This window comes from Seriola lalandi, unplaced genomic scaffold (assembly GCF_002814215.2).
Source record: "Seriola lalandi dorsalis isolate HSWRI2012SDOR001 ecotype SW California unplaced genomic scaffold, Sedor1 jcf7180002054591, whole genome shotgun sequence".
NCBI lineage: Eukaryota > Metazoa > Chordata > Actinopteri > Carangiformes > Carangidae > Seriola > Seriola lalandi.
The window spans coordinates 845,731-866,969 of NW_019525144.1; the positions used below are offsets into that span (position 1 = coordinate 845,731).

The window sequence follows — 21,239 nt, forward strand, 5'->3', positions numbered from 1 at the left end:
AGGAAAAGCATCCAGCCACTTCCCCTGGATGTAATGAATCTAGTGGAACAAGGTTTTTGTTGAACAGAAAAGCAGTGGTGGCAATTTTAAGCATATGACATCTTTTTATCCTCTGTCTCCACAATCACCAGCTATAAAGAGTTATAATGATGATAGCATCAGCACCATAAATTTTAAGGGTTATGGTAGAAATAAGAGAATAAGGTAGTTCCTACATTTACTTTTATTAAAATCTCTTAATTACTGACCTACAATATCTCAGAAAAAAATGTACCCTTAGTCCTTCAAAATGGCTTATGGCACAAATCAAAAACAAAGTCTAAATCAGTTCACAAACATATCAAATAGAGAATCCAGAAGTCTTGCAACTCGATGTCCCATCTTGGCCTCTAATAAGGAGCTGAAGGCACTCAGCCCCTCTGAGGGCAGGATGTTGTCTGGGCAGATTTCTGTGTACATACACATTGAAAATAAGTGTGTGTGTGAAATATTGGAGGTAGCCTCAGTATGCTGACATAGAAAAATTTGTTAAAAATCTCACCGTAGTTCGGTTCTATCATTATTGGCGACGGCATGTGGAGACATTCTGCTTGTTTCTTGAGCATCTCCAGAGCGTCAGGTGAGACGCTCTTTCTCCTGCCTGGAAATAAAGACTTCAGGGTTAGGAACTTTAGGTTAAACTAAATTAAAAAACACCGCAAACACGTAATTTAACAGAGCTACTTGTCAAGCTGAGTAACTGGAGACAGCCCACTGAGTAGAGGTCGTTCACTTCGTCTGTCAGGCTTACTTTTTTAACCACACGGTTAAACCATAGTTAAACCAGTTGTTTTTTTTGTGCCAAAAATCCATCTTAAGCTGTAAAATGCACATACACATACTGACTTCACAAAACAGCAGCTGCCTGATTTAATGTAATTTCATCAGAAAAATATACATTTTCTTTATCGTGCTCATTCATTGTCAGTTCAGTGTGTAGTGAGTATTTCTTACTAAAAAGCAGAAGACTGGTGAAAGTGTCTTTGCCAGAGACAACTTCTTCATGGACAACCAGACAGTCAGAGCAGTCAGTCTTCAGATATACTTCTTTGAGGTAAAAAGGTTGCTCTGTTAAAAAACAAAAAGAAAAAAAAGAAAAACATGCACACACAGACAGGGAATTCAGGTTTTAAGGATCTTTCTCACATGATGGTTCCTCTTCACTTACCAATTAACATTGTGCTGTTTTCAAAGGTCACATTGTATGTTAAGCTCGAACAGTCACCATATCTGTGAAGAAAAACACAAAGGCTGCATCAGACAATCATATCATCAGTCTTAGAGTCTTTCATAAGAATTAAGCAGTTATACATTATGTAAATTGTGTGTGTGTGTGTGTGTGTGTGTGTGTGTGTGTGTGTGTGTGTGTGTGTGTGTGGTGGTGGTGGTGGTGGGGGGGTTACATTCTCTGAGTCTGGACGAGATTGAGGATGTTGCTCTGGGTGGTTGCTGTGATGTCCAGCCAGGCACTGGTCAGCAGGTGGCCCAGGGAGCGGCTTCCTGGGAGGTCAGAGCTGCCCCCAATGTACAGCCACCTACCCAACATCTGGAGCACACAGACAGAGCACAGAATATTGGTGCTTCTCAACCTTCAGGCAGACTTGTTGTGGGGTCATGGAAGATTTCTGAGACATGTATTCCTTTGAGATACTTAATTAAATACATATAAAATATGACATCAATTGTACACACTGCTATTACTGCTACTGCACGTGCTTTTGAAAACAGATCACAAAATGATGCCATATAAAAGTTTGGTAAAGCTTTAATTTACACATCTGTGATTTGAGGTCCAGTCTGTAGAAGTTCCTAATAATTCAGCAGACTTTCTGAAGAGAACGGAGCAGTTTTCAGGAAAACAGGAAACAGAGACATTGCTGGTACACACCCAATGAAGTAATTACAATTAATTGCCTTGGTATAACACAGCATAAATCCTTTAGCCGATAGCAGGTCAGCTGAATAAAAAATGTGACATTGAAGAACAAAGTTTCTAATAATAATGTTATAATTAAGTAAAAATGTATGTGCGTTTTAATAGAGCTTGTATTTCAAGCAGATTCCTGTTTTCTTTATAATGTGCATCATATTTCATAGTTCCTCCCAGGAAATTTCCAAGGAATGTATCAGGAAATGATCTCTAAAGTAAGATGTCACCTGAAGTTATTTGCCAACTTTTCATTGCTGTGGCAAAGAAATTTGTGGAGCTTTACTTATTACTTAAGCTTTTAACACCAATACCCCTGAAATAGTTTCTACATATGTTTCAGTGATGTAAAGTTACAGGAGTCACATTTGAAAATGTTTTCCCTGAAAAAAAAAGAGGCTGTATACTTATGCAGTATGAAGATTAGTCGTTAAATTGTATGTGATTGAACTGGTTAATTTTTATTGCTGACAAACACTGTCTGTATTCCCTCTTGTCTGTCTTACATTCAGTTCAGTCATCAAGTTTAACGAGCTGTTCAGCCTTATACAAGAGAGAATGATGATCATGATGTGTTATGGCTGAGTTTAAATAAAATACAGGTTCTTAAGATGCAAATTAAAGCAGTTGATCACTTACGTCTTCATTGCTGATAGTTTTTGGTTTTACCAGACTGTCACAGCTGCTCACAGGAGCAGAGTGTCCCAGTGAGAGGAGACTCAGCAATGCAACAGCAACACACTTCATCCTCAAGATGGCTCTGTTCTCTTTTTTTTTTTCAAGCTTTCCTTCTGCAGCTCTTGTATGTGTGTCTCCCTGTTTGTCTCCCACACTCAGCTTTTATCTTGTCTTCAGGTGTATCTCTTCACTGTGTGCAAGTAAGTTTGTATCAGCAACCTTTCCCCCACATGCATCTCAGCAGCATATATTCACTTTTCTGTGAGCTGATGTAACCAAAGCAAACAGCTCAGGGGGGAAAGAGAGGCTGAGACTTTGACCTGTTTGAGGAATTTTGATCCAATCACATACAACAGGGAGCTTTGTAGAGGCTGAATATGGTATGTATGTTGATGCATTTCATCATTGAGACTCAAAAACACACCCAACCAGTACAAAAACGGTTTACTATGTTTGCCACCTTTCATATTATCAAGTTTTTCATGTTGTCTTAACACCAACTTTCCTCTCTACACATTATAGGCACCATTTTATTCTCGTAGCCAGACGCAGTGGTGGTAAAAGTTTTCCAATCATTTAGGAGCAATACCACAAAGTAAAAATATACACTAATCAAAGTTCTCATATCAAAGTTTTATGTAAGTATAACCTGTATCTCTTTTCTTAAACGCCCCTTACTAACTATTCATAAGCAGTATAAACATTAAATAACTGGTTAATAATTAACGGTAGTTGTAAGCAGATGTAAGTCTATATTAATGCATTTGTCAACAACTGTCAAGTCAATTTTTATTTGTATAGCGCCAATTCACAATATAAGGCATAATCAAGCCACTTTTCAAATAGAGCAGGTCTAGACCTTCTCTTTATAATATTATTTACATTATATTTATTTTGATGCTAGACATTTAAGCAGCATGATGTGATGATATTTTAACTGCTCTATACGGGACACTGTTGGGTAGCTTAATCTGTAACAATAAATCACACTATACAAGCTGGGCACGTGATAGAATGGGTGTAAAAAGTTGAGACTAAATCCAATATTTTATTACTTCCATTTGATGAATCCAGGATTTTAGAAATACTGAGGCTTTAAGTCCAAATTCCAAAGGAAAACTGTTTTGCTGGCAGTATTTTTCAATCAAATATTAATTTGAAAGTCACTTGAGCTTTGTCCGGAGCTGCTGATAACCCCAGCCGTGCTGTGCCAGTGACAGTTTAAGAGGATGTTTAAATCACCCAAATGTTAAGAAACAAAACAGCTGAATGTATGTGCACACATGCATGAAAAAGAAATGTTGTGTGAGTTGGTAAAGACACTACACCTTACACATTCGCAGCCGCAGTTACTCATCAAAATCTTTTTTTTCTTCCTAAAGGCAAATTGAAAGAAAAATTATATTAATGCATTTCATAGTAGGACTTAATAAAAACCTTTCCCAGACATATTTTAAGACATAAAAATATTTTTCCGCAAAAAAAGTTCAGTTACCGAGTTTAAAATATATATAAATAAATATAAATATAAAAATCCAGAATTGATGAAAATGTTAATATTTTTTGTTATAAAAGTTGAACTGCTGGAGGTGTGGCCTACTTCAATGAAAAGTCCTGTCTCTGTATGTTCATTGGACATTTCATGTTGCTTGTACGTACATGTGTTAAACTCAGATTTTAGAGTGAGCACAGAGAAACTTTCAGCAGTGCAAACTCCGCACATACATTACTCTGCACAGTGACACAGCGAAAGTCAAACATTCAAGAGAAGTAACAAATAAATGACAAATTTTCAAGAGGAGGAGGATTTAAAGATTTTTGTTATTACAATGTTTCAGACCCCACAGCTGATTTCAAAAATGCATTAAGGGTAGAAACCCTGAAACTGAAGAATTATTGTACTATTTATTCCAAAAAAAGGAAAAAAAAGCCACAAATAGCCATTTTATCAAAAGTGTTTTTTTTTAATTGAACTTAAACTGACAGCTCTCTACAGGTGTCTTCATACAGGACAAGAACAAAAGGACAACAAACAAACCAAATGACAGAAAAAGAGCAAATTCTGCTGATCGCCCTGACTATACAGTGAAATCTGTGAGTATGACCTCATTGTTACAGCAGTGCTCTGAGAGAAGGGCTGAGAGAGGAAGGAGGTGGATGAAGATTGATGCTCCGCCTGATGTCAGCTAGTGACCATCCCTCCATTCTCCATCTGAAGTGATGATGAGGATGAATGGCAGCAGGATGGATGGAGACTGATGGAGAGGGGAGTGACAGGACACATCAATCACTCTGCGACTTTCTGGTTTTGTTGGTTTGCGCCCATCTTCTCTCTTTCTTTCTTTCTTCTTGGTGGGAGACACGAAAGACAGACAGGAATGGAGACAGATGGAGAGAGGAAGGACAGGAGATGGCAATCACTACTCCATGGCCTCCTGGTTCTCTTGGTCTGCGCTGATCTCCTCGCTGGCCTCTTTGCCCTCCTTGCTCCTCTTGCTCTTCTTGTGTTTGTGCCTCCGGTGACTATCGCCCTCCTCGCTGTCGTGCCTCCTCCTGCTGCTGCTGCTAATGGAAGGAGAAAGTTAGGAGTGAGAAAAGGGCAGAGGAGGCAAGGAGAGAGGAGATCCAAGAGGTAAAAGGGAAGAGATCAGAGGGAGAGTAAACAGCAGGGAGGGAAGTCAATAAGGGAGAGGGAGATTAAAGGTAAGGGGGGAGACACAAGAAGGTCAATGGGTGGAAAAAATAAGAGGTGAAGTGAAATGGAGAAGGGGCAAAAGGGAGAGAATGACAGGGAGACAGCACGGTGCCAATAACAACAAGAACAAATGTGTGGTGGGAGACAAAGGTTGAGACAAGGTGGAAAAGAGACAAAGAGGAAAAATAGAAAAAATTTTGGTGTACTGTAAAGTAATACAGCATTTGTTAATTGACCTATAGTTGCTGTTGCTAACAACCTTTCTGCTCTCATGTGGCACATTTACAGTTTATAGTGAAAACAACGGCAGATTTACCATAGAAAAATAATTTTTGTTTTGCTCCATTAAGGCAATAATCCGATGTACAGCAGTACTAAGTAAAATATTACAATGACACTCACTTGAGTTGTGAAATTGGACTGTAAATGTACATGTTTGGTGTAGACAGAAGCAGCTTCTCATTTCAGGCGGCAGAAACAAAGGTCACCGACGAGAAATGAGAAGCTGCTTTTGCATGTGTTGCTGGCATAGTTTCCACACAAAGGGGAAGTACTTCACAGTAGATGTCCTAGTTGTGAATGTGGCCTTTATTTTTAAGCAAACTGGAACCCCCAAAACTAATGTAGCAAGGTAATCATGCGCTCCTTGGTTTTGGAAGTAACACTAAGTTACTACGGTAACGCTAGATTACTACAGCAGGTAGACACAAGTTTGCAGCTTGTGTTAGAGCAGATGAACAAAGTCATTTTAACCTCCTAGGACCTGGCGTCCACATATGTGGACCTCACATTTTGGGTTCTCTAGACCACAATACTAACTTTTTCTCAACAAGGGCCTGGTGACCACATATGAGGATATTATACTGCCACTCAGTAATCGAAATTTAAAACTAATGTCCTCATATGTGGACATCATTTTTCTCAGGTCCCAATCAGCCTATATAGCAAAGAGAAATTAAAAATGCACGCCATGCAAGAGTTCGGGTCTTAGGAGGTTAAACACAGCTAAATCCGTTCCTTACACCTTTGCTGTTGTGGTTTTGGTTTTAAAAACTCTTGTGGAGTGTCAAATTCAAATCCCGACAAGCTTGCTGTGCCTATTTAGAGTTGCTAAGCTACAACTAGACAATTGCTTTTAACAGTTTAGCAAATGATCAGTTGTTCTAGGGAGAGAAATTGTGTGTGCGTTCACATACCTGCGAGAGGACTTGTGGCGTCCCTCCTCTTTCTCTCGGTGCCGCCTCTCTCTGTGTCTTTCCTCTTTCTCTCGGCTCGACCGGTCACGATGGCGCTCACCGTAACCACGCTCCTGGTACTCACGGTAACGATACCGCTCCTCGTCGCTATGTCATTTGGAAAGAAAAAGAGATTTCATTTTATTATGTGATTAATTACGTGATTAAATATTAAAAATATTTTATCAGTTGGAAAATTTACCTCACACAGTCTGTGTGTTTGGGTGCACAGACACAAACCGTGTGCCAGGCACAAATTCCCCGTTTGACAGAAATTTGCCAACGAGACATTAGCATTTTCCTTAAATTAAAATCTGCATACATCAGTGTGAAATTTGTCGGAATCATAGTTAGGTAACATGACACCAGGGATATCTATGGGACTAAAAACCCAGTTGGCAGGCTGTCCTGAACGAATGTTTCTACTGCTAGTTACACTCAATTTTATATTGATGCTACAAAAAAACTGTATTTAATGTGAATCTGTCACGTCATGGCTGATACTTAGAGGATTAGCATTGTACTTATCTGGTGCAAAGCAAAACATTTCGCATCACCCTGTTCATCACGTCTTTGAGCGTGTATTTGTCTCACCTGGTGTAGCTCATAGCTGAAGGACTGTGCTCCCTTTCCCTCTCCCGCTCATGTGTCCTCTCCCTTGGCCTTTCTCTGTCCTTGTCTCTCTTGTCATCTCGACGTGAATAGTAATCCCAGGGTTTAGAGTTGTCCATCATTGGGGGCCATGGAGGAGGCACACCTCCAGCCATGGGTGGAGGGTAAGCACCTGAAGAGGCAAAGAGGCACTTTGCGTTGAAATGCTTTCTGAGATTATTTTATATCCACCGAGCAAATAGAAATATCTGTCAAATGATGACATACACATGGATATTTATACTTTTGAGCAATAACACTAAACCCAATTATGTGAATAACAAGAAATACAGACTTTAGATCTTCTTTGATCTGTCAAAAAAACAGGCCTTATCTCTGCATGTTTGTGCTATCCTGAACACATTAGGTTATTGTTTTCCAAACATATCACAACAGATCACTTATGTTGCATCTCATGTCTTGTTAATGGACTGAAATGAAGTTGTGGTATTTGTTGTGTTGCTAGGGTTAGAAAATCAGATTATGTTGTCAAGCTTTCTACCTTGAGGGAACGGATATGGAGGGACAGAGCGTCCATCATAACCTCCAGGGTGGCCACTGTGGAAACAGACGAAAGGCAAAACGTTATAGATAGTGCGTGCGCGTGTGTTGTGTGTATGTGCATGCGTGCGTGCGTTTCTGTCTAGGCATAAAGTCTAGGGTTGTAAGGATCTATATGCTTAGCAATTTTATAAAGAAGGTAAACATATGACTTTAAACTCTTGCATTGGTCAGATTTTTAGTCTGGGAAAAACCTTGTACAACACAGTATTAACCCATTTATACCGGGTGCTGCGTAGCGCAGTATTGTTGATTCCTCGTCATTTCCATGATATATTTATACATGGAAATGACGAGGAATCAACAATGCTTAGCTACGCAGCAGCCGGCAGGAGACTCATTGCTGCACTACGCAGCAACCGGCGGGAGGGGCGCTACGCTGCATCCGGTATAAATGGGTTAAGGAAGAAAAACTTTTCCAATAACTTTTGTTTTCTTTTTCATATATGTAGTGAGTCTGGAAGTCACCCTTAAGAAATGTATTTCTCAATGAATGACACAGACTCCTAACTTAACTCTCTGGTATACAACCTTAAAAGTCATTAAATTTAGATATACATTTGGTTGTACAAACTCCAGTCCAAGTTAGAAATCCTGTTTTATAATCACCTTAACTCATGTATTTATGTTGAATTTTATAACATATCTGTAGTTTCAGCTCAGGCTTTCTTGTGTGCATGTGTGTTACCTGTCCATAGTGGGTATAATAGCAGGAGGGGGCCCACTAGGAGGAGGAGGAAAACCAGGAGGAGGGACAGTAATGGGCAACCCTATGAGAGAGAAAGAGAAAAAGGAGATACAGAGAGAGTTACCAGTTTTCAACACCAAGTTTTCAACACCAAGAGACCAGCTGAGGTCGAAAAAGACGACGATGATGAACTTACTGGGTGGGGGGATGAGTGGGGGTGCAGTGCTGACGTTTGGTGGTGGAGGGAGAAATGGAGGTGGGGGTATGTTGGGAGGAAGTGGTCCAGGGGGGAAGAAGGTGGGTATCTTAGCTGGGGTGGGTTCCGCGTCTGACGTGGAGTGTTCAGAGATCACCTGCACAACAACGGAGAGGAGAGGTCGAGATGAGAACACACCCTCAAAGCAGTTTTTTAAAACTGTTACTGTGGTTTAGTAGGAGATGGCACAAATATTTCATGAGGGCAAAACATATACCTGGATATTGTTCCCATCTAGGTTGTGTCTGCGTCGCCCTTCAACTCTGCTGATGGTGGCCGTCTGTCCACCAATCACATCTATGGTACCACTCGTCTTCCTGGTAAAAGAAATTAAAATCAAGTTACTGAGCAGAGTCCAAAACAAATGACATATTCACATACACACTGTCTATCTCCACACATACTATGAGCAAATATGATCATTAATAAAATTACATAAACTACATATCCAACATGATGAAAACTATGGCAATAACAATACTGTTTTTTTCAGGCCAATACTTAAAGTTAAAAAGGAATATATTGGCTGATATATCATACTTTTTTCTTTTCTTTTCTTTTCTTTTTTTTTAACAAAACACACATAACATAAACAAACATCTTCATATGGATCCATTCCTTTTTTTGTATTTTGACCAATATACATACCTAGTAGGGCATTTTACAATGTACAAATCAACTCGTCAGTGCTGCCTGGTGGACAAACTACTAATGGTAATGGTGACTCTATTTCTAAATGATCTCAAACCTTGTTTATCTGCATCAAGCTGATATCTGCCAGTTAGGGTTTTTCCATTGTGCGTGGTGTAGTCATGCTGTAAACGGCCACTAGCAGTTGAGCCGCGCTGGTGCAGTTAGAGTGTTTTCCACTGCACCATACAGCAAGGTAAAGTCTGTCTCAATGCTAATAAAGCTCCGCTAACATGGTGATTAACACATTGCATTATCTATAACTTCTTCACAACTAGAATTACTGCCTCACTGTTATATGCCTCCATCAACCAGTCAAGTTGCAGTTGTGTCTGTCAGGTGTTTGCTACACAGATTGTGAAGCACCTTCAGGCAAATTTTTGATTTGTGATGTAGGGATGTAAGAATAAAATTGATTTGCCTCGATAAGCTTTGTTATTCTTGTTCTGCTGTATGTCTACAGCATTCATTGAGAGAAACAAAAAACAGAGTCAAATACCTTGTATGTGTTCACATGCTTGGCCAATAAAGATGATTCTGATAGAACAAAGTTGTAGCCATGACAGTAGACAGTGCTTGAAATATGGATATTGCTGCAAAGAAGCTTCAAATTCTAAAACATGGATGCTTCACACACATCTTCAACCCAGCAGACAGAAGATCTACACAGTCACCACAGATTTAAGCTGGGCACCCGAGATCTGTGTCACCTTGTGTCAGTATCTGAACAAATGTGAAACATGGTCATGAACTCCCTTTCTGTTCCCGAGTTATGGCTTTGAATAATGGCCAGAAAAGTGTTTTTGCAGAAAGTTATGATGTCACAGTGATGTTGATCTTTGACTTTTTGGACATAAAATATTATCGCTTCATCATTTTATCCTGTGTGTTAAAATGTTTCATAATTACAGTATGCATTCTTGAGTTATGGCCAAAAATGTGATATGTGAAGTCACAGTGACCTTGACCTTTGCCCTCCAAAATCTAATCAGTTCATCCTTGCATCCCTCAAGGTGTTACTGAGATATCCCATTCACGAGAATGGGACAGACAGATGGACAACCTAAAAATGGCTGCCGTCAGTGCGGAGGCATAATTAAAGTTTCCCCACCAGTCGGATAAAAGCTTTTAAGGTGAAGCTGAGACAGCAGGAAAGGTTCGGTTTGTATCAGCAGTAACTTAAGACAGTTGCGATACCACTGATGGTGATTAGTAAGCAGTAAAATAAGGCTGACATATGTAAGAACAAAACAGGAACACAGGAGTGAACCTAAACTGTGACAAGTGGAAGCTGCAAAAATACTCAGATCTTAACACAGAGATTTTTAAAAACAGCTTTCTCTCTAGACTTCAGCACAGACACACGAGTTTAGCTGGTAAAGACACTACTAAGGGGATTTGACCATCATGGGTTGGCCGTGGTCGGCCCTGCAGCCAAGCAGGACCACAGCAGCATGGTTTGGCTATTCCCTGCTTTGGGGTGGGGCTGTAGTGGAAACACATAATTTTGGCTAAGCTCGGCACAGCTTGGCTAAAGTGGACCAACCTGGGCTAATGGAAAAACCCTAAATATATCGGCCTGGCCAATTTATCGGTCTAACACTAATAACAAAAACATTTTTAGTTATTTTCTAGGACCGGTCAGGAATCAAAAGTGGCATAATCAATTGACTCTCTGAAGAGGACAATTAAATACCCCATAAGATGATGACTTAATAACAATGAATCTTTTAGGATATCATGTTGTACCATTTTGTGTTTCTAAAAATAACAGTTAATAAAACCATCAACTTTGAACTTTTCAAACATTTTGACTTTCACCACGTCTTCTCCTCTAAATGATCTCCCACTGTTATATAAAATTGTGTTATGGCTCACCTCAACATACCAACTAAAAATACATCTTATTAAGGAGGAATGGGTGTTTCAGGGGCTTTAAAGGGTTTTATCATTTACAAAAAAAAAAAGTTGAGATTATAACTTTGACATAGAAAAATCTGCGATGATGAATAAATGATTTGTCCAATCACTTCAAAATTATAGTTAAGTTTGAGGTAATTCTCACATTTATCAACGGGCCACCAAAATTGCAAATGTGTCAGAGTTGCATTTAACTGACATGATGACATTCTACAAACTTTCTACAACATGACACATGCACATCAACCAGCCCAAAAGGAAGACACACGGGTGAGAAAGAAAGCATCTATGGGGCCTTGGAAGTAGCACCGGGAGTTTTTCTGTGGTCACATTTCATGGTCAAGAAAAACGCCAGGCCCCCTGTGTTTTTAACATCTACACATTTCCCATCAGGCCCATTTAACCTTGTCGGGACAAGGCCATGCCCACTTACGTATAATAGGACATGTCCTGAGCAGGCGGGCCAGTCCACTGAGGGGGAGAGATCCTACCATTTTGAAACAAAGGACAGGGGTAAAGGAGATGAGAGTAACATTGGCCCTAACACACAAACACACACATACAGCCCATGGGATGGTGACCTATTTTAACCACAGGGACACTGGTAAACCTGGAGGTGGCCAGGTGTGTTTTAGTGAATGTCTAAGTATGTTGCATTTGAAAAAGTAAACACAAGAAATGTTTTTGCTGTGCAGTTTCCTCTAAAATAATCAACTTTTGCTGCCACACAGACCAGCCATGACTAAAATGTATCCTTTCTTCTTGAGATGGCCAGTTAACTGTATGTAGTGCTATTCCTCATCCAGCCCTCCACTGCCAAGACACATTGTTGGTATATCTACTGTGCACTTCTATTGGAAACTGAATGTGTGTTTTATTCCAAGATATCTTAATAAAGTGAAGATAAAAGCAGAAGTGTTACCTGGTGACCTGACTGACGGCAGACTTGTACAGGCTGACAGGAGATGTGAAGTCTGGCTTCGAGGTGTGAACAGGTAAACTGGATATGTCTTTCTCATTGCCTGTCCTGCCTTGCTGAACCTAAGAAAGAGCCAAAAATAAACATATGATGCGTCATCATAGTAGAGATAGTTAGTGTTGATTTTAAGTAGATATAGCGAGAGGCTTATGAAGAAAATGGCTGGTGAAATGTAGAGGGAATGTGAGCTGTAAAGTCCCTCACAGTGATCTTGCTCGTCACCGAGCCGACTGTAGAGACCTCCAGACCCATACGCAGCCTCTTCTGTTTTTCACAGTAAGCCTTCCACGTGTCTTCATTGAAGCCATAATTGAAGTAGTCTGACAGATCCGCTCCTGCACACATAAAAACATACACTCGTGAAATACTGTGCATGCTAGACATGATTTGTCTTTATCAGTGTCGCCAAACATCCTGCAAATACAAATAAGTGATGTGCCTGAAGGAACAGTGAAAACTTTTTTTTGTTATCATTTTGAAACTTTTAGCCACACAGACATGACACAGACACACACATACACAAATACAAACACAAACCTGGCTTCCTCCAGGGTTTCTCTTCAAAGGACTCCATGTCCACCTCCAGCACTGGAACCCCATTAATGTTTCCAGGAGCATCAAGATCCACTCCCTTCAGCTTCGTGGCTACTCAAAACAATAATGCAAATTAGTACAAAGAAGAAAAAGCAATTGTGTTGGTCAAACTACAAACTAGTCAGAGCAACAGTTTTAAGAACAGAGAGCGACACCTTGTCCATAAGGTCTGGAGCCTGTTGTCTTTATGTTGAGATTTACAGGAGGAGCTCCATAAGTTCTATAGGAGGGGGAAAAAAACACAGTGTCCTTGTCAATGACATTACAAGGTCCACTCTGAATGAAAGTTACCATATACACCGTACATACTAAAGAAAACACTTTAATCTGCTAATGCCAGTTTGTGTTCAGAAGACATTTGGTTAGAAAAGTAAGTATCTAAGTATCATGTCAATGCACCAAAATAATCGTATACAGTCTAAACAGAGGTCAAGTTTACATTGATGTTTTACTGAAGTTACATGGTAGGATATGGTGTGTTAACAATGCTCTGAAATGATATATGAAAACTATCTGAAAACCATAGTTTGTAAATATAACTATGCAAATGTAAGATTGTTGTATTTGGACATCAAAACCTCTAGTTGAACTCTGAAGAGACAGACTGACTCTGAAAGCTTAATGTTTTTTTAAAGCATCAGGTAGGAAAACACATTTTACATGAAAACATGAACATTTTAAGTTAGGCTTCTTTACTGCTACAAGTCACAAGTTGCAAACTTCATATTCCATCTCACTTCTAACTTATTCTAACTAGCCAGCTAGTGCTAAACTTTAACTGAAACCTACGTGTATTGTGGCGCTCCAGTTTTGATGTCTCCAATGGTCACTCGGACATCATCGTCGTCATCATCACTGTCACTGTCACTGTCCACATCTTCACCTGCTCCTTCACCTGTGGCCTGACATCCCAAAACTGGCAGGTGAGTATGAGTGTACTTGCAAAAAAATTAACAACAACAAAAAAAAGCATAAACTGACTGTGTGCATGTAAGCTACCTACCTCAGAGGACACTCCATTTCCTGTAGCATGTGCAGCAGCATCTTCTGTAGAAGCATCAGCAGGTGCACTGTGGATACAAAGAAGCATTAGATATAAAGTTCCTTCAAGCTACAGACAGCACACATCCTCAAACAGTGCAAATGAAAGAATCATAAGAAGCACAAGATTAACTGCTATATATTAGGTGATCCAGCGACAATTTTCTTTGCACCAGTGCTTGAGAAGCTTATAAGCACAGGGTATAAAATGTGTTTCATACCAGTATCTGCATGTTAGGTTGTAGTCCCTATATTTGTTATAACTCTCTCTAATTTCTCAGATTTAAAGACATAATTGTGATGGAAATGTACCACAGAATTAAAAGCTACAGCTTGACATTATTTTTTCTGGTACTCTTACAGGGTTGCTTACACCTGCTTTTATTTATATAACCTTTATTTTCTGTGGTTAGTTTAGAAATACAATAAAAACTTATATTTGTTTTACTTTTAACTAAATCAGTCAACTGTCAGTCTATCTTTGCACTTTTCAAGAAGCGTGCTTTTCAGTTAGATAAACAGATTGAGTACTTTATCAATGCCAAAGGGAAACTGCAGCTTTACAGCAGCTACTTCACATAATTCACAAAAACATGAGGTATCATGTAATACACTGTAATGTTATGTGCATTCGTATACTTTTCTGTAGATCTCAAGCATTTATTGTTGCATATGTTTAACTTTTTTTTTAATTTTTACTTTAACTTCATCCTGTTCACCCACCTCGCTCTCTGCTGTGAACAGGTGTCTTTTTGAAGTCTTCACTGGTATGAAAATGTCTCATACAAATTTAGGGTGTATATATGGGTGTGTATGGATGTTACTTACCTGACTGCAGCATTCAGTTTAGCTTCTTCATCCTCGTCTTTGCTCTCAGATTCATCTGAAACAAAACAAAACAATTTTTTATTTCATCCCTACCTAGAGGCCATTCGCTGTTAATGTTTAACCAAAGCTCAAAATCCAACAGTGAGCGAAAGAGAGAACATTCCCCACATTTCTACCCCGCAAGATAACTTGTAATATGACAGACATAGCTTTACATATTTTTGCACCAATTCATAAAGCTGCAAAAGGCGCTGCTAGCTGTTAGCTTAGCTTCCAGACTCTCCAATCCTCTCATACTAGCAGACAGTGTTGTAAGTTAGCAGTTCATTAGGACAGCAGGTCACCAACTGACTCACGTCTGTGTCGGTCAGGAGAAGTTTTAATTTTTAAGCTGCTGCTGCTGTTGTTTTGTTTTGTTTTTTTACCTCCATACAGCCATTCCTCCTCCTCATCTCCAGCGCTCGCATCAGTGGTGGTTGTTTTGTCCGCTTCCTCCGCAGACATGTTCAGTTGACACGGAGCCGTGAACCCACTGCGGCTTCGACAAGAACGATGTTCAACAAAGCTCCTAGATGTAAATATACAGGTACAACTTCTCCCTTCAGCGGAGAAATGCAGTTATGAACAAGAATTTATGACTTCATATGTTCATCTCAAGCCTCTGTGTTTAGCGTTGGCCCGGAAGAGATTGTTGGCGTCCCGCTAAGGTCAAAGTCTTGATGCGGCGGACACAGCAGCGCCCCCTGGAGGACAAGAAGAAACACCACTCTACGTTCAAGTGGCGCTAAATTATGATTGTTTCTTATTTATCTTTTTTTTTTATAATCGTGGGCATGTTATTTAGTGTGGCAAAATACATGATAGACAAATTGATGGCCCCAGATGCAGGTACTCGGCAACAAGGATAGGGAATGGTGGAAGGAGTTCAAGCAATGGGCTGGGCTGCTCGATATACAATAGTATGAACACGGTAGTGTCCACATATTTTTGGCCATAAAGTGTAGAACTATCCAGTAATGCTAAATTATTAAATATAACACAGCGAGTTACTGAAGTGCAAAGTTACAGGACTTAACACTCACTGGATTTACAAGGAAATAAACAGTCTCTCTTGTACCTGAACTGCTCCAGTGGTACAAACTGTGATTGTCTACATACTATACGTTTGTAATGGTGGGGTTATTAGGTATATTTACTCGAGCAGATCTACTGTGCTAAAGTAGGCTACAACTTTGAAGTACATGTATATTTACCTCAGTATTTCCATTTTTTATTACATATTATTATTACTTCTACTCCTGTACATTTTGGAGGCAAATATTGTGCTTTTCACACCCCTGCATTTATCTGACCGGATCTGATTTGTCTATTTGTTTGTCTATTTGTAATGTAAAATATAACCACCTTATAAATTGTGCTGTTTTAGTATAGATTAAGCTACCAAGCAGTATATAAAGTTGTTACAATCAGCATGCTCGCCAGCTGCAACATTAATGCGTCCATACTGTAGTTATAATACAGTTATATAAAGCACTTAAACAGAGAACATTACATACACTAATGAAATAACACAAAGTGAAACAAGAGTAAATAAGATAGTAGCCTAAAAATCCATAATAAAATCCAATCCAAACGAACACTAATGTATGTGTTTAGCTGAATCTTAAAAGAAAATAGAAGTAGCGGGGTTGATTGTGACCAGTAGATAGTATAGGTGCCATGACGGTAAATGCATCTTTCCTTGGTTTCTAACCTTGACTTAGAAGCTATGAAGAGAGTTTTTTCTTTTGACCTCAGTGTGCACTCTTGCATGTATCAGCTTATGGTCTTGGAGCTTGAAGTCAATCCATTTAATACCTACCTACCTACCTACCTAACTGATTCTCAATTTACTCTATGGACTTTACTTTCCATCAGTTTTTGAATAAAGCCATCATATTTTCCAGCAGCATAGTTTGCCATATCTTGGAAAGTGGCTAAAATTTCACTTATCGAATCATTAACCTCATTTATGTATGATGCAGCTGGTGAAGGTTGGGCTAACTACTTTATAAACCTTAATTTACAATAATACATTATAATTCATTTACTGATTACTTTTTGTACTAATAATCACAATCTGACATATAACCAATAACTTAAATTGTCATCAAATGTAGTGGAGTATGATGTGCAGTATTTCCCTCTGAAATGTAGAGTAGACGTATTAAGTATCACATGTAGTTACTCAAGTAAAGTACAAATACCTCAAATTTCAGCTGAATTCCTGTACTTATATCTATTTGGTTACACCTCTGTCCATCGTCTTGTACGTGTCTGATATAAAGAGCAGTTGCAGACTCATCATCAGTGAACTGAGTCTTGTGATTGCTGCTGTGGTTCTGTTTGCACAAGAAGTTGCCTGTTAATGCAAAGAGGATTGTTAATGCATTTATGGCATTTGACCAGTTAAGTGGGGCCACTTTAGCTTTGTCAGTAAATGACAAGGAAATGTGTGGATTCTCTCATTCTCTCCGTTCACCACCTCTTTAGCTAAATCGGTTCTTTACTGTGGTCATTATACAGAAGCATGGACAACATTCACACATAATCTGGTGTATCTGATGCTGAGATTAGATTAATTGGTAAACGTGTAAATGCTCACAGAGAGAGGGAGAGAGAGAGAGTGTGTGTCGTAATATTATATTTGTGAGTACATTGATTTTTGTACCACACCAGGGTTCATATCATAAGTATCTGTCTATCGCATCATATATGTGAGCTTTTGTGTGGATCTCTGTATGTTCACAGTTACACACACTTAAACACACACACACAGAGGGATGCTAATGGTCTCTCAGTTAAACTGATCATGGGAATCACATTTATTTCATTCAGTCCGTCTCCCTCAACCCCATCTCTCTTTCAATCTCTGTTACTCCTTTCTGTCTTTTAGCCGACCTTTTAACCTAATCACACTCCCATCCCCTCTTTTCTCCTCTTCTGTTGAAGACCATACAAAAAAAGATAATAAAATCAAAATCAAGAGAGGAGTCAGCTTTGGAAGGAGTTAAGCTCAGTTTCATGTGCTGTTCCTCTGGTTCTCCCTCAGGCCGTGACCTGCTCTGACGTATTTTGCTGCTTCTCTTTCCCCCGTCCCTCCCTTCTCATTCCTTCCCTCTTCACCCTCTGTATCATCCTGTCTGTCTCTGCCTGTTGTTGGCTCCCTCCCTCCATCCCTGCGTCCATCCCTCTCTCCTTACGGTGGATTAAGGCAGCTTACAGCCTAGTCGATGCTAATCAGGTTTATCCAGACAGAGGGCGATCATTGGGCTATCAGTAATTACACACGCTGATATTAGCTTACTCAGATACTGTATGTGCCTTGGCACATTTTCAATCCACATCATCTCTTTGGATCAAACATATGGTTATCTCAAGAGTGTGATGCCATACATGACAGTTTAACATGGCAGTCTCTGCTTCATTGTTTTGCAGGACAAAGATCCATCTGTTGTGAAAATAAACACGTTTATTTTAAGCTAAAGCCTCAGATATATGGGATAATTGTTGAAAATGTGCATAGAGAAACTGCAGTTTTTCTGCTGATGTACAAGTAAGATTTGCAATTAAAAAATTATTGACCTTTCTCTGACGTTTTGCACCAGAACTTCACTGCAAAATAGTTTACACAACTAACATAGAATTTTCCCAATATGATAATGTTTAAGGCAAAAGCTTTAGACATTTTAGGGATATGCTTGGTAGTTTTCTGGTGAAGAGGTAGATGAGGAGATTTGTACAAATCTCGTGTGTCTGTTAAATATGAAGCTATAGCCAGCAGCTGGTTAGCATAGCTTAGCATAAAGATCTCAAACAGCCCACCAGCACCTCTAAATCTCACAAATGAATTTTATTTTTATTTTTTTATTTAATCGCTACAAAAACCAAAGTGTAAAAAAGACATGGTTTTATAGGGTGTTATTTGCCGGACTACTTCTTGGCTCTGAACAGTTGCTAGGCAACCAGCGGAGACTCCAGGAAGTTACAATGCCTGGCCAAGAAATGGTGCGGCACATAACTGCCCAAAAACAGCAAACTGTCATGTTTGTACTTTGGTTTTTGAACAGATTACAAAAACAAACATACACAAGACTGGTACCAGTTTTCCATGTAACTCTCCGCCAGAAAGCAGATAAGCATATTTCCCAAATTGTGGAACTATTCTTTTCAGGTTGCAAATAAGGAAAATGACCTGAGGTACAATCCTGCAATATTGGATTCAGTCAAAGTAAATTCCATCGTAGTGAATCCAAGGCCTTACCATGCTCCTCTGAGGAAGTGTCTTTTTCTCTCTCTAACGCAGCTCTTAGTCCAATTTGTTCAATGGGTCATAATTGATATGAGAAACACCACAACTGAACCATGGATGGATACTTAACAACCACACAGAGTGGGTATAAAAAACCCTCCACAGCACTGACTGTATTAAAGGAGAGGAAAGACAAATGGACACAGATATCAGGTTTATAACGTCCAGTCAGCAGAGAGAGAGAAGTGTTGGATTGCATCTGGAGAAAAAAGGTTATGCTGAGCATTTGGCCAATCAGTGAAAGGAGAAACAGTGAGGTATGCTTTCAGATGAAATGTGTGTGTCCATGTGTGTGTGTGTGTGTTTTCCTATCAGTGAGGTTTTGTGCTTAGAGGCAAACAAGGTGTATGTACGTGCGCGAGGGTGTGAAGAAAGCTCCATTTGTAGGTGATTAAGTAAGGATGTGTGTGTGTGTGTGTGTGTGTGTGTGTGTGTGTGTGTGTGTGTGTGTGTGTGTGTGTGTGTGCGTCACTGTAAAGGAGGACGGAGAAAGAGTGGAGGGAGGGGGAAAGGGGAAGGTGAAAGAGAATGAGAGAGAGAAAGAGAGAGAGGGAGAGAGAGAGGGAGAGATAGAGGGAGAGAGAGAGGGAGGGGGGAATGTTTTTCATTACGTAATCTAATCTAAGTGGCTATTTTTCTTGTATAAAACCTCCGCTGCCCTCTGTGAGACTGCTATCCTCATCTGTCTAAAAGCACTGAGTTAGTCATGCTGTGGGTCCACACACACACACACACACACACACACACACACACACACTCATCAAGTCACAGTGAGTCAGCCCAGATCTGCTATAGACGCTCACCTCAGTGATGAATAATGAAATAGGGAAAGGCATATAAACTGCTCAAATGACATGTGAACTCAGTGGGAAGTAGACATATGGATGATCCTGATGCACACTCACACACAAACAGACATAGTGACATCTTCATAGAGCATATGGGCAGCTGGACTGTAGGCTGGTGAACAGGTGTATAGTACTTTGACACCCTGAGGTGCAGGTTTCCTTTGTCTGAATGCAGAATATTTAACAGAAGGTGTCCAACTCTGACTGGATGGTGAAGGTGAAAAGTTTGGTTCATCTGTCAGTAAAGAAAAACTTTGGTCAGACATTTTGGGATATACTCTTGCTGAGATGGATGTCAAGGTTGTTACCCCTCTCATGTCTGTGTGTAATCTGCAGATAATAAAACCTTGCTTCCAGCACCTCTAAAGGTCACTAATTAAATGTATTAATTGTGACCCAGACCAGAACGGTACTTTTTGGGTCGAGCGTTGCATGTCCTTATTTGCTTTTATGTCAGATGTGTGACCACATTTTGAAATCAACTCAATTTTGTGTGAGAAACAACAATACTTTTTTGTAGTGGATAATATGAAATACTCCTCTGAGGCATCAGAGTGTTCTGCCAAAAACATTTTTCTCAAGCACATTAGACTGCTGCTGCCCTGTCTCTGTGCGGGCTTCTCAGTCAACCCCATCCCCCTACCCACGTCATCCCCACCCCACGAAGATTGCATATTTCAGATTATTTAAGCATAAGCCCAGCTTCAGAATTTCCCTGGAAACTCATGGTTTTTGCGATTGTTTTATAGTGACCAACCTGACAGGACATATCTCCCTGAATTGTGGTTCCATTTATCTTTATTTAAAAAGCAGGAAGTTGGTCCTCTTTGCATAAGGAAGAAAACTGAAAACCTTCTTCTAAAGATGAGCACCAGTCTGAATGGCTTTCCCTTACAGTTATTCCTCTTTCCTGCTGATATTTAACGGATTAAGTTAAAAAAAAAAATCAATAAATGTGATGTTCTGCCTCTGTTCTAGTTTGTTTAGCCTCATCCTGCCATCATGTGCCGAGAAAGGCATAAACAGCTGTAGGGCTTTGCAGTGAGAGATTAATCATGTGTGTGAGAAAAAAAAACAAAACACAATGATCCCAGTGTACTCTTACATTTTTCTCTGGAGCTACAGAAACACACACACACACACACACACACACACACACACACACAGACCAAGAGATAAAACACACACAAAACCAACTGTAGCTGTGCAAACAAACACCTACATTTAAACATGCGGAGCTGGCCAAGGCTGAAAGCAA

The 21,239-nt window shown here is 39.7% G+C and overlaps 2 protein-coding genes across 4 annotated transcripts; both read right to left on the minus strand.

Moving 5' to 3' along the window:
* Positions 1 to 205: 205 nt before the first annotated feature.
* LOC111664515 (uncharacterized) lies at positions 206 to 2,875 on the minus strand. The gene is made up of 6 exons (XM_023419122.2): positions 2,606 to 2,875; positions 1,443 to 1,585; positions 1,208 to 1,269; positions 994 to 1,107; positions 542 to 640; positions 206 to 449 (listed from the first exon to the last, which is right to left on the minus strand). The coding sequence occupies exons 1-6, from the start codon at positions 2,711 to 2,713 to the stop codon at positions 325 to 327; spliced, it is 651 nt and encodes a 216-aa protein (XP_023274890.1). The 5' UTR covers positions 2,714 to 2,875; the 3' UTR covers positions 206 to 324.
* Positions 2,805 to 15,483, minus strand: fip1l1b (FIP1 like 1b (S. cerevisiae)). 3 transcript variants are annotated; one of them, XM_023419213.2, is made up of 16 exons: positions 15,208 to 15,483; positions 14,783 to 14,837; positions 13,917 to 13,983; positions 13,703 to 13,815; positions 13,069 to 13,133; positions 12,857 to 12,964; positions 12,524 to 12,654; positions 12,263 to 12,381; positions 11,774 to 11,827; positions 8,948 to 9,047; positions 8,671 to 8,827; positions 8,475 to 8,556; positions 7,728 to 7,783; positions 7,169 to 7,358; positions 6,536 to 6,682; positions 2,805 to 5,206 (listed from the first exon to the last, which is right to left on the minus strand). In XM_023419213.2, exons 1-16 carry the CDS (start codon positions 15,284 to 15,286, stop codon positions 5,065 to 5,067), a joined length of 1,665 nt encoding a protein of 554 aa, XP_023274981.1. In that variant the 5' UTR covers positions 15,287 to 15,483; the 3' UTR covers positions 2,805 to 5,064. The 3 variants fall into 3 exon arrangements, with proteins under 3 accessions (XP_023274981.1, XP_023274980.1, XP_087033487.1); XM_023419212.2 differs by having other exon boundaries at positions 2,805 to 5,209; XM_087177361.1 differs by lacking the exon at positions 11,774 to 11,827 and having other exon boundaries at positions 2,805 to 5,209.
* Between the last annotated feature and the right edge of the window lie 5,756 nt (positions 15,484 to 21,239).

Excerpts from the sequence above, each read along its gene's own strand:
- LOC111664515 (XM_023419122.2), bottom strand. The coding sequence starts at position 2,713 with ATGAAGTGTGTTGCTGTTGCATTGCTGAGTCTCCTCTCACTGGGACAC. Across the intron at positions 1,586-2,605 it reads AAACTATCAGCAATGAAGAC|ATGTTGGGTAGGTGGCTGTA; the intron begins GTAAGTGATCAA and ends TGTGTGCTCCAG. Across the intron at positions 1,270-1,442 it reads CTCGTCCAGACTCAGAGAAT|ATATGGTGACTGTTCGAGCT; the intron begins GTAACCCCCCCA and ends TTTTCTTCACAG.
- fip1l1b (XM_023419212.2), bottom strand. The coding sequence starts at position 15,286 with ATGTCTGCGGAGGAAGCGGACAAAACAACCACCACTGATGCGAGCGCT. Across the intron at positions 14,838-15,207 it reads GGAGGAATGGCTGTATGGAG|ATGAATCTGAGAGCAAAGAC; the intron begins GTAAAAAAACAA and ends GTTTTGTTTCAG. Across the intron at positions 5,210-6,535 it reads CGCCACAAGTCCTCTCGCAG|CAGCAGCAGCAGGAGGAGGC; the intron begins GTATGTGAACGC and ends TCCTTCCATTAG.